This window comes from Crotalus tigris, unplaced genomic scaffold, assembly GCF_016545835.1.
Source record: "Crotalus tigris isolate CLP2741 ecotype Arizona unplaced genomic scaffold, ASM1654583v1 scf7180000024118.148816, whole genome shotgun sequence".
NCBI lineage: Eukaryota > Metazoa > Chordata > Lepidosauria > Squamata > Viperidae > Crotalus > Crotalus tigris.
Window position 1 is genome coordinate 138,178 of NW_024100395.1, and position 10,639 is coordinate 148,816.

At 51.8% G+C, this 10,639-nt stretch overlaps 1 protein-coding gene across 1 annotated transcript; it reads left to right on the forward strand.

Annotated features, from left to right (window-relative positions):
- Positions 1 to 361: 361 nt before the first annotated feature.
- LOC120298652 (hemoglobin subunit beta-2-like) lies at positions 362 to 1,379 on the forward strand. Its single transcript, XM_039322610.1, has 3 exons — positions 362 to 588; positions 696 to 807; positions 1,173 to 1,379. Exons 1-3 carry the CDS (start codon positions 497 to 499, stop codon positions 1,299 to 1,301), a joined length of 333 nt encoding a protein of 110 aa, XP_039178544.1. The 5' UTR covers positions 362 to 496; the 3' UTR covers positions 1,302 to 1,379.
- The last annotated feature ends 9,260 nt before the right edge of the window (positions 1,380 to 10,639 follow it).

Below are 10,639 nucleotides of genomic sequence, written 5' to 3' on the forward strand. Positions count from 1 at the left end.
TCCGTTGCCAGGAGGTGTCCCCCTCCCGCCTCCCCCTCAAGGCCAGCAGCCTCCCCGGACGGTCTCCGAGGAGCGGAAGGGCAGACTCGCTCCTCGGCCAGGTTAACGGGTCGGGTCGGCTGCAACTGGGCTCAGACGCGGACCTGGCGTTGCCGGTCCAGGAACGGCGCAGCACATCCAGTCGCGTCCCGGACACGAGCCCAGCGCTGAAGTGCGCCGAGGAGCCTCGCCGGGGCCTGGGGCCGGCCGGGCGCTTCTGCGCCGAGGAAGCTGGAGCAGGACGGGGGAGAGCGGCCTTCTGCGCGCCCCCCCCGACAGAGAGGGAGGGAGGGAGGGAGGGGATGGGAGGCGGCGGGTCCGGGCGAGGCCCGCTCCGGGTAGGCGGGGCTGCGGGGCGCAGGGTATAAAAGTCGGCCCCGAGGTCCGGGCTCAGCTCGCTCCCTCCTCCTCCTCGTCGCCGACCGTCTCTCCAGCGCTCCGTCCTCCAGCAGCCAGCATGGTGCACTGGACGCCCGTACAGACGCAGCTGATCACCGCCCTCTGGAGCGAGGTGGACGTGCTCGAAGTGGACGCTGCCACCCTCGGGAGGTAAGAGCTGCGGCCGGGCCGGGGGAGGGCAGGGCAGGCCCCGCAGGGACCCCCCCCACCGTCTCCTCCTCCTCCTCCCCTTTCTCTCTCCCTCCCTCCCCTGGCAGACTGCTGGTGGTGTACCCCTGGACCCAGCGCTACTTCGCCCACTTCGGGAACCTCTCCGGCCCCAGCGCCATCTCCGCCAACCCCCTGCACGTGGACCCCGGGAACTTCAGGGTGAGGTGGAACCCCCCCCCGCCTCCCTCCCGGGCTGGGCACCTCCTCTCCTTGGCACCAGGGCAGCCTTTTCCGGCTGGGTCCTGCCCTGAAATGGCGGCAGTGGGCCCGTTCAGGGTCAGGAAGGAGCCAAAAGTCTCCCAGGAGAGGGACCGCTGTCCGGTCACAGGGCTGACCTGGATCAGAGGGACAATTGATTGGCGCAGTCCAGGAGGGAAAGGTGGAGCGTCTGAACATGTCCACTGCTCCTTCTGGGTTCCGTGTCAGGGCGGGGGCAGGGGTGGGGCGGGGGGGGCAAAGGGCAGAGATGCCAGCCAAGGCTCCTCTTGCAGCAGGTGTCAGTCCCCCCCCCTCCTCTCTTCCAGCTTCTGGGCAACGTCCTCATCATTGTCCTGGCCGGCGACCATGGGAAAGAGTTTACCCCCAGCACCCACGCCGCCTTTCAGAAGCTGACCAATGTGGTGGCCCACGCCTTGGCCTACCGCTACCACTAGGCCTCCCAGTAGGCATGGCAGCCGCCTGCCCCCCCTCGCCATGCCTGGAGCCCCTCCTAGCCCACGGAAGACGCAATAAAATTTTCCCCAGAACAAGCAGAATGTTGTGCTTTTGTGGTCCTGGGAGGGAGACTGGGGGGAGGAGAGCAGTCTTGCTGGGTCACCCGAAGCCCCCCCCCCCGCCTGACCCCAGGGAAGCACAGTTGGGGGCTGAGGGAAAGGAACAGGATTTCTTTGGGGCAAAGTCGGGGCTGGAGAAGCAACAGTTCTGCCATTTGCTGAACTCACTAAACTCTGCAGTTTCTGGGGGGGGGAGGGTGTTCTTCCTTTGCTGGGGGAGGGGTCCGTTTCTAGAGCCCCCATCCTCCTCCACCCCAAGCTTTGGAGGTTAAGAAAGAAATAGGACTTCAACCCAGACACTGGGGAGGGGAACCTTAATAATTTCTTACATGGGGCGGGGAGAGAGCACAATTAATTGACATAACTTGCTAAGATCTCACTGCCCCCCCACAATATTCACCAAATTTAGCTCATGCAGGCCTGGGGGGAGGGGGGCTTTGGGGAAAGAGCAGAAGATGCTGGCAACAGAGCTAATGGGGAGGCTGGGAGAGGCGGGGGAGGGGGAGATCAGCTGGCCTAACCTGCCCCGTGTCCAGTGGGGAACTGAGCAGGGTGCCACACAGACAGAGGCCCTGCTCAAAGCCCACCCTTCTCAAGCCCTCTTGTGGGGCTCAGAGGCAGGAGGGCAGGGAAGCAGGTTGGGGAGCCCCTCCCCCAAGGAAACGACCCCCTTCGGTTTCCCCACGGCTGAACCCAGGCGCAATAGCCTTGCCTTCCAGAAGCATTGATGTATTTATTAGATGCGACTCAACCCCGGGAGCCCCCACACAACAATGCAGCAATAGCAACAATAACGGCCCTTAACAACAATCCCATAAACAGCACACCGAAAACTCCACCTTTGGGGCCTCCCAGCCTGCCCCAAGGCATGTGGGAAGAGCCCTGTCTTCATGGGGGTGGAGGGGGGGGCTGTTGCATCCTAAGGGCAGGAGGAGAGTTGCAAGGAAGCCGCCATGCTGCCTGGCTCCACCAGGGGGCAGCCTTTGAGGGAAGGGGAGGGAACTTGACACAGGTCGGCAGGGGGGGCATCCAAAGAGAGGGAAGGGAGGCAGGGGGGGGAGTGGGGCAGAGACCCCCCTGCTTCAGTGGCCGCCCTTCCTAGGACCCTCCCCACCTGCCTTTTGCCCAAGGGGGCAGAGAGGACGCTAGAGGGACCCTCCTTCCTCCTCGCCCCAGGCTAAAACCTGCAAAGAATGATTGCAGGACCCGGGAATGTCACTTTTAACGAAGAGAAGGACAGGATAGCAGTCTTCCAATATCTGAGGGGCTGCCCCAAAGAAGAGGGAGTCAAGCTCTTCTCCAGAGACCCTGAAGAAGCCGGGACAAGAAGCAACGGAGGGAAACTCACCAAGGAGAGAACCAAACTTAGAAATATCAAATAAGAAGAAACTTCCTGACAGGGAGAACAATCAGTGGAAAGACGTTTCCTGCAAGAGTTGTCGCTGGAGGTTTCCAAGGAAAGACTGGACAGCCACCTGTCTGGGAAGGTCTAGGCCAGGGGTAGGCAACCTTGGCTCTTTTATGACTCGTGGACTTCAACTCCCAGAATTCCTGAGCCAGCTATGCTGGGAGTTGAAGTCCACGAGTCATAAAAGAGCCAAGGTTGCCTACCCCTGGTCTAGGCTCTCCTGTTTGAGCAGGGGGCTGGACTAGAAGACCTCCAAGGTCCCTCCCAGCACTTACTCTTCCTGGGCCAGAGACTCATCCCTCCCTCCTTCCCTCCACCATGCTCAGACCCAGGGGGGCTGGGCACCAGCAGGGCTCCTCTGCCAGCCCCCCCCTTGTTCCCCGGAGGGCCCACCTGCTGGGATCCTTTCCCCCTGGGGGCTGCTCAAGGTCTGTGGTGGGAACGGGTTGCCTGGCTGCTCCTGTCCCCATGCTGGGAAGCCCTGGGACTGTGTGCCCGCACCCATCCTGCAGGGAAGCCTTGCTGCCCAGGCCGAGGGCCCCGTAATGGCAAGATTGGGGGGGTTCTTGAGGGTGCCCCCTAGAGAATCAGCCTTCCCGGCCAGCTTCCTTTTGCCTTGAGCCTCAACCCCTATTGGGAGCACCTGGCTGGCTTTCGTTTGGACTCCAGGCCGGTCGGGTCTTCGCTTGTCTTTGGTTCTGGATAATTCCTGGCAGAGTGTGGCTGTGGTTCTGTGGGCTGTTGCTATTCCTAAGGGTTGGAGAACTCTGGCTGTCATTTCTGTCACCCCCGTTTGTATCTGGTAGGATTAGTGTTTACTCAGTGGTCGGCTGTGTGGTGCATTGTGTTTTTGGTGCTGTCGGAATACAAAGTTTCTCAGAGAGCTGTTGTGGAGAAAGGCGCCAGGCAGGCATTTCTCCTCCACTTTTCTCTGCATTGTGGTGCTGCAGGGGGTCCTGCCCCCCCCCAAAGAGGGACTGGAGGCAGCTCCTGTGTGTGTGGTGGTGGGGGGTTGACCTTGGAGGTCATCTAGTCCAACCCCCTGCTCAGGCAGGAAACCCTAGACCATTTCGGACAAATGGCTGTCCAGTCTCTTCTTAAAAACTTCCAGTGTTGGAGCATTCACCGCTTCTGCAGGCAGATTGTTCCACTGGTTAATTGTTCTGACTGTCAGGAAGTTTCTCCTTAGTTCCAGGTTGCTTCTCTCCTTGGTTAGTTTCCACCCGTGGCTTCTTGTCCTGCCTTCAGGGGCTTTGGAGAATAGCTTAATTCCCTCTTCTTTGTGGGCATCCGCTGAGATACTGGAAGACTGCTATCCTGTCCCCCCCCTCATCCTTCTCTTCATTAAACTAGCCATAGCCAATTCCAGCAACCGTTCCTTACATGCTTTAGCCTCCAGTCCCCTAATCATCTTTGTGGCTCTTCTCTGTACTCTTTCTAGAGTCTCAGCATCTTTTTTACATCGTGGTGACCAAAACTGGATGCAGGATTCCAAGTGTGGCCTTACCAAGACATTGTAAAGTGGTAATAACGCTTCACATCATCTTGATTCTCTCCCTCTGTTAATGCAGCCTAGCACTGAGTTGGCTTTTTTGCAGCTGCAGCACACTGCTGGCTCATATTTAAGGGATTATCCACTAGGATTCAATAGTTACTACTATTGAGCAAGGTACCTGTTATGTCCCGAGCCTTGCAAACGGGCTTGGGGCGTTTGCAGGCAGTCCCGGGCAGGTGCAAAGCTGCCCGGGACCAGACAGGCTGTCGCCAGCGCCTGTGCGCATGCGCGGGTGCTGGCGCGGGAAAAGTAACACATTGACGTGGGAAATGCCTATATAAGAGGCTGGGAGCTTTTGGGCGCTGCTGAAGCCTTCTATCTGTAAGCTGAACACAGAATAAAGAAAACCTGAGAACTACAACTGCTTCTTGTGTCTTGCCTTCCGCGAAGGACTCAACAGTACCCCCTATACTATACCTGTGCATTTGGTTTTTCTTGCCTAAATGTAGAACCTTGCTTTTTTCACCATTGAATTTCATTTTGTTAGTTAGTGCCCAGTGTTCAAGTCTGTCCAGATCCTTCTGTATCTGAAGCCTGTCTTCTGGAGTGTTGGCTATTCCTGCCAGATTGGTGTCATCTGCAAATTTGATGAGTTCCCCATCTATCCCTTCATCCAAATCGTTGATGAAGATGTTGAAGAGTACTGGGCCCAGAACAGAGCCCTGGGGCACCCCACTACACACTTCCCTCCATGTAGATGCGGTTCCACCTTCAACTGAACCCAGCCTACTCCACAGGGTTGTTGTTGCGGGCAATCTGGGCATCCTGTTGAATTCTTGGAAGAAGAGGAGAGAGGGGAGCAAGTCAGGGTGACCCAGTGACAGTGGTGGGATTCAACCAGTTCGCCCCACTTTGGCAGAACTGGTAGCTATTTTTTGGTTGCCCAGGCCCAGAATGGACTTCCAGAAGCAGCATCCACACAGAGACCCTGTTGTTCTCAGATTTGAATCCCACCACTGCCCAGGGAGTTGGAGTGGCCATCATCTCAGAACCATGTGTTAGTTGGGACCCTCCAGAAAGGGTCTAGGCCAGGGGGAGGCAGCCTTGGCTCTTTTATGACTCCTGGACTTCAACTCCCAGAATTCCTAAGCCAGCATGAGGGAACTATGGCCCCTTCATGACTCATGGACTTCAACTCCCAGAATTCCTAAGCCAGCATGAGGGAACTATGGCCCCTTCATGACTCATGGACTTCAACTCCCACAATTCCTAAGCCAGCATGAGGGAACTATGGCCCCTTCATGACTCATGGACTTCAACTCCCACAATTCCTAAGCCAGCATGGGGGAACTAAGGCCCCCTCATGACTCGTGGACTTCAACTTCCAGAATTCCTGAGCCAGCATGGCTCAGCTGGGAAACCTCCCTTTCCCTCAGTATGGCTGGCTGAGGAATTCTGGGAGTTGAAGAAGACTGGTGCTGGAGAAGACTCCTGTGGTGCTGGAGAAGACTCGCAGGAGTCTTCTCCAGCACCAGAGTTCAATGGCCTCCATTCTTTGGCGCTCAGCCTTTTTTATGGTCCAACTTTCACAGCCATACATTGGAACTGGGAAAACCATGGCCTGGACTATACACACTTTTGTTGGCAGGGTGATGTCTCTGCTTTTTAGTATGCTGTCTTTCTCTGTCTCTGTCTTTCTCTGGAATAGCCAGAGCCAAATCCTGCAGCCGTTCTTCGTATGTTTTACTCTCCAGTCCTTTAATCATCCTAGTTGCTCTTCTCTGCATTTTTTTCCAAGTCTCAACATCTTTTTTGTAATGTGGTGACCAAAATTGAATGCAGCATTCCAGTCTGGTTTTACCTAGGTTTTATAAAGTGATACTAACGTGTGATTATAATTCTATGCCTCTGTTTATGCAACCCAGGATTGTATTAGCTTTTTTGGCTGCTGCTGCACACGGCTGGCTCATGGTCAAGGGATCGTCCACTAGGACTCCAAGGTCCCTCTCACAGTTGCTGTTTTTGAGCCTGGTCTCACCTAATCTGTAGTTATATCTTTGATTTTTCCTGCCTAAGTGTTTTAAAACTTTGCTTTTCTCCACATTGGAACTCATTTTTTTGTTAGGGCCCTTTGTTCCAGTTTATCAGGGTCTTTTTGAATCCTGTCTTCTGAGGTGTTGGCTACTCCTGCCAGTTTGGTGTCATCTGCAGATTTGATGAGTTCCCCTTCAATTCCGTCATCTAAGTCATTGATGAAGGTGTTCAAGAGTGCTGGGCCTAAGACGGAGCCTTGTGGTACCCACTGCTTGCTTCTCTCCAGGTGGATGTGGTGCCCCTGAGGACTACTCGTTGAGTATGGTTTGCCAGCCAGCTACAGCTCCATCTGGTAGTGATGTTGTCTATTCCAACATTTTTGCCAGTACTTTCCCAGGTTCAATGGGAAGCCTCAACACCTACTTCAAATTCAACAGGAAAATCTATAAGCAAGTACAAGGCCCCCCGGTGGGATTCCCCATATCAGGCCCAATAGCAGAAGCAGCCATGCAGTGACCCGAATCCATAGCCCTACCCACCACCCAACCAAGATTCTGGACACGCTTATGTCAATGACTCCTGTGTCATCATGAAACGTTCCCAAATTGAGGAAACACCCCCCCCCCTCCATAACCCTCAGTAACACATTCCCTGGGATAAGTTCACACACAAAGAGGAAATAGACAATGGACTCCCATCCCTCAACATCGACCTGCAAGGAAACGGGACAACAGAGAGCTGGTGTAAGGACCCACCCCACTTTGCATCTTAAGAAGACAGAACTCTTGGAATAATTCTTCCAACAGGAATCCTTTATTAAGAGAAAATGGTGGCAGGCATGCTAGACAGGACTTGGGGTTCAAGCTCTTCCATTCAAGGTTTTAAGGGGTTCCCCAGTAGTCCCACCCAATCAACCCCCCGTCCAGTGATAGTTTCAAGTATCACAATTCCACCCCTTTTCTTCTTTCTTCCGTCTGGATGGAGACTTCAGATAACTACATGAAAGGCAAATACTCTCCTTTGGTATGCTAACACTTCGAGTTTACAATAAACACACATTCAACATTCAGCCCTTTGAAGTGTACTGAAGGAAGTGAGGGCCATAAAGCCCCTTTGTTCTCCCCCTTCTCTCCCTCTTATTGCAGAATCCAGAGATGGCAGAATTGGGAGTTTCTATATTTGATAATTAAAGATGAAATATAATTGGATTCTGACATCCGGCCCCTCTTAACAATAAGAGAGATACACCTGAAAGAAAACACAAGTATAAAATTTAGTCAGGCTTGTTAGGATACTCTGTGTGAAACTTCTTCAATAGCTTCGGGGCTCTGACATGACGTTTATGGACCCACTCATTTTGTGAGGGAGGTAGGTGTTTCCAGGCAACTAGGTACTGAGTTGCCCCATGATATCTCATAGAATCAAGGATTTCCTTTATTTCGAAGTGTTGTTCACCCTCCACCATGAGTGGAGGTGGTGGTGGGGGGATTTTTGGCCGTAGATGTGACTGATGCTCTCTTTTCAGCAATCTGCAATGAAAAATTGGGTGTATTTGCCTGAGGTTTTTGGGTAATTCCAATTCTACTGTTACTGGATTTATGATTCTTTTAATTGGAAAAGGTCCTATATATTTTGGTCCAAGTTTTTTACAGGGCTGTAGGGACTTTAGGTATTTTGTAGATAAGTACACCATTTCTCCTATAATGAATGGTGTAGGCTCAACACTTTTTTTATCGGCTTGTGCTTTGTATGCCTGCCTAGCTTCATCTAGTGCTTTTCTAACTATTGGCCAGGTGTTTTGTAGTTTTTCCATCCATTCTTTCAGTGAAGGGATCGTTGGTTCGTTTGGGGTTAACTCTGGCATGGGGTTGAAACTTTGACCGTTGGCTATTTGAAAAGGCGTGTAGCCTGTGCTGGAGTGGACTGCATTATTGTAGGCAACTTCTGCAAAAGGAAGTAAGTCCGTCCAATCACTCTGTTGGAAATTTAAAAAACATCTCAAATATTGCTCAAGTACCGACTGGCACCGTTCCGCTTGTCCATCTCATTGAGGGTGGTGGCTAGATGTCAATCCCTGAGTGGTCCCTAAGAGGGATAAAAATTCCTTCCAAAATGCAGACGTAAATTGCACTCCCCTATCAGAGATGATGCGGTGGGGTGCCCCGTGCAATCTGTAAATGTGCTGGATGAAAAGTTTTGCTAAGGCCTTTGCAGTGGGAATTTTTTGGCAAGGGATAAAGTGCACCTGTTTGGAAAATAGGTCAGTGACTGTCCAGATAACAGTATTCCCATTGCTTTCTGGCAATTCCACTATAAAATCCATGGCTATTTCCCTCCAGGGGGCTGAGGGACTTGCCACTGGTTGTAATAGCCCTCGCGATTTCCCTTGCAACCTCTTTGCTGATGCACAGGTTGGGCAGCTGGCAACATAACTTTCTATGTCCTTTTTTATTGATGGCCACCAAAATTGCCGTTTAATTAAGTGTAACGTTTTTACAAATCCAAAATGCCCTGCTGATTTTGTGTCATGGCAAAGGTGCATGAAAGTTACTCTTTGAGTTGTTGGTATATATAACTTTTCCCCTACCCAAGGCAACCCGTCTCTCATTGTGCACACATTTTTGTTTTTCTGGAACCAGTCATCTGTTTCCAAACTTTTTCTGAATTCAATTCCAGTTTGGCTGTCCAGTTGTGGTTTTAATTTGGCTTGGGTTCTTGTGGTTACTGGTGCTGCCAGTTGTGACTCTGCCATTATTGTTCTAGAGTCTGTGGTTCGTGCGCTGTTATATTGGGGCATGCGAGATAGTGCATCTGCCAGGAAGTTCTTTCTTACTGGTAAATGTTTGAGCTTAAATTGGAATTGGTGAAAATGCTGGGACCAGCGGGCTTGTTTGGGATTGAGTTTCCTGGAAGTTTTCAGGGCTTCTAAATTTGTGTGATCAGTCCACACCTGGAAGGGGATTTTGTTGCCTTCCAGGAACTGTCGCCACGTGAGTAATGCCCAACGTATCCCATAAGCCTCCTTCTCCCATATGGGCCAGCGCTGTTCTGTTTCCGTGAGTTTCTTGGATGTATATGCACAGGGTTGCAATACAGCATGCACATTTTTCTTGTAATGCCCAGCCCCCACTGCCACATCACTTGCATCTGCGTGTATTATGAAGCTTTTGTCCATGTCTTGGTGCCTTAGTACTGGTTCGGCAGAAAAAAGTCTCTTTAGGTCTCTCAAACGTGCTTGGCACTGTAACCGTTGTCCTGTTAGTGGCTGCTAGGTTTTACTGAGGATGTTCCCTTCGTTTTTAGTAAGTTTAGTGAGGGGCAAGGCTATCTGTGGCAAATGAGGGGGGATGAATTGGCGGTAAAATTTGGCCAAGCCCCGAAACTTGTAGTTGCTTTCTGTGCGGGTGGTGCACAATTTAGTTATGCTTTTACTTCCTACGTGTCCATGTTCAATGCCCTTGTGGGGATATGGCGATAGCCTAGTAGTTCTATTATCCTTTCCTGGGGAATTCGCATTTTGAGAGTTTGGCATATAGGTGAGCGGCTCGCAGCTTCTTAAAACCGCTCTGACAAGTTTGACGTGTTCTTCTTTTGTTTCAGTAAAGATAAGAATGTCGTCCAAGTAAACAAGGACCCCCTTAAACAGGTGCTCCCTTAGAACGTCATTGATTAATTGCATAAAGACTGCAGGGCCCCCTTGTAATCCAAATGGCAAGACTTTGAATTGATAGCACCCATGGGGCAGTTAAATGCAGTCTTCCATTCGTCCCCTTCCTTGATTCTCACTCGATAGTAAGCTTCCCTTAAGTCTAGTTTAGAAAAAATTTTCCCTTTCGATAGGTGTGCAGCATGTCTTTCATGAGGGGCAGCGGTATATGAGGTTTTGCCTTTCACTGATTTAGTCCGGGCCCTATAAATCCACTCATACCGTAAGAGCCATCCTTCTTCTCTCTAAACAGGACCGGGGCAGCCACTTTAGGCTTGGTTGGCTCAATGAAACCTCTCTCCAGTTTTTTTTTATAAATCTTTCCATTTCCTCCTTCTCCTTTGGGCTCATGGAGTATAATCTGGGCTTCGGGAGTTTTGCCCCAGGCTTGAATTCAATGGTACAGTCTTTGGGTCGGTGGGGGGGAAGCTCATTCGCCCTCTCCTCACTGAAGACTTCAGCAAGGTCCCTATATTCCTCTGGTATTTCTGTTAATCTTTTTTCCTCTCCTATGGATGCTTTTTCTATTCTTGATTCTGGTAGCCTCCCGTGGGGTTTTAAGTCCATAGGGTCCC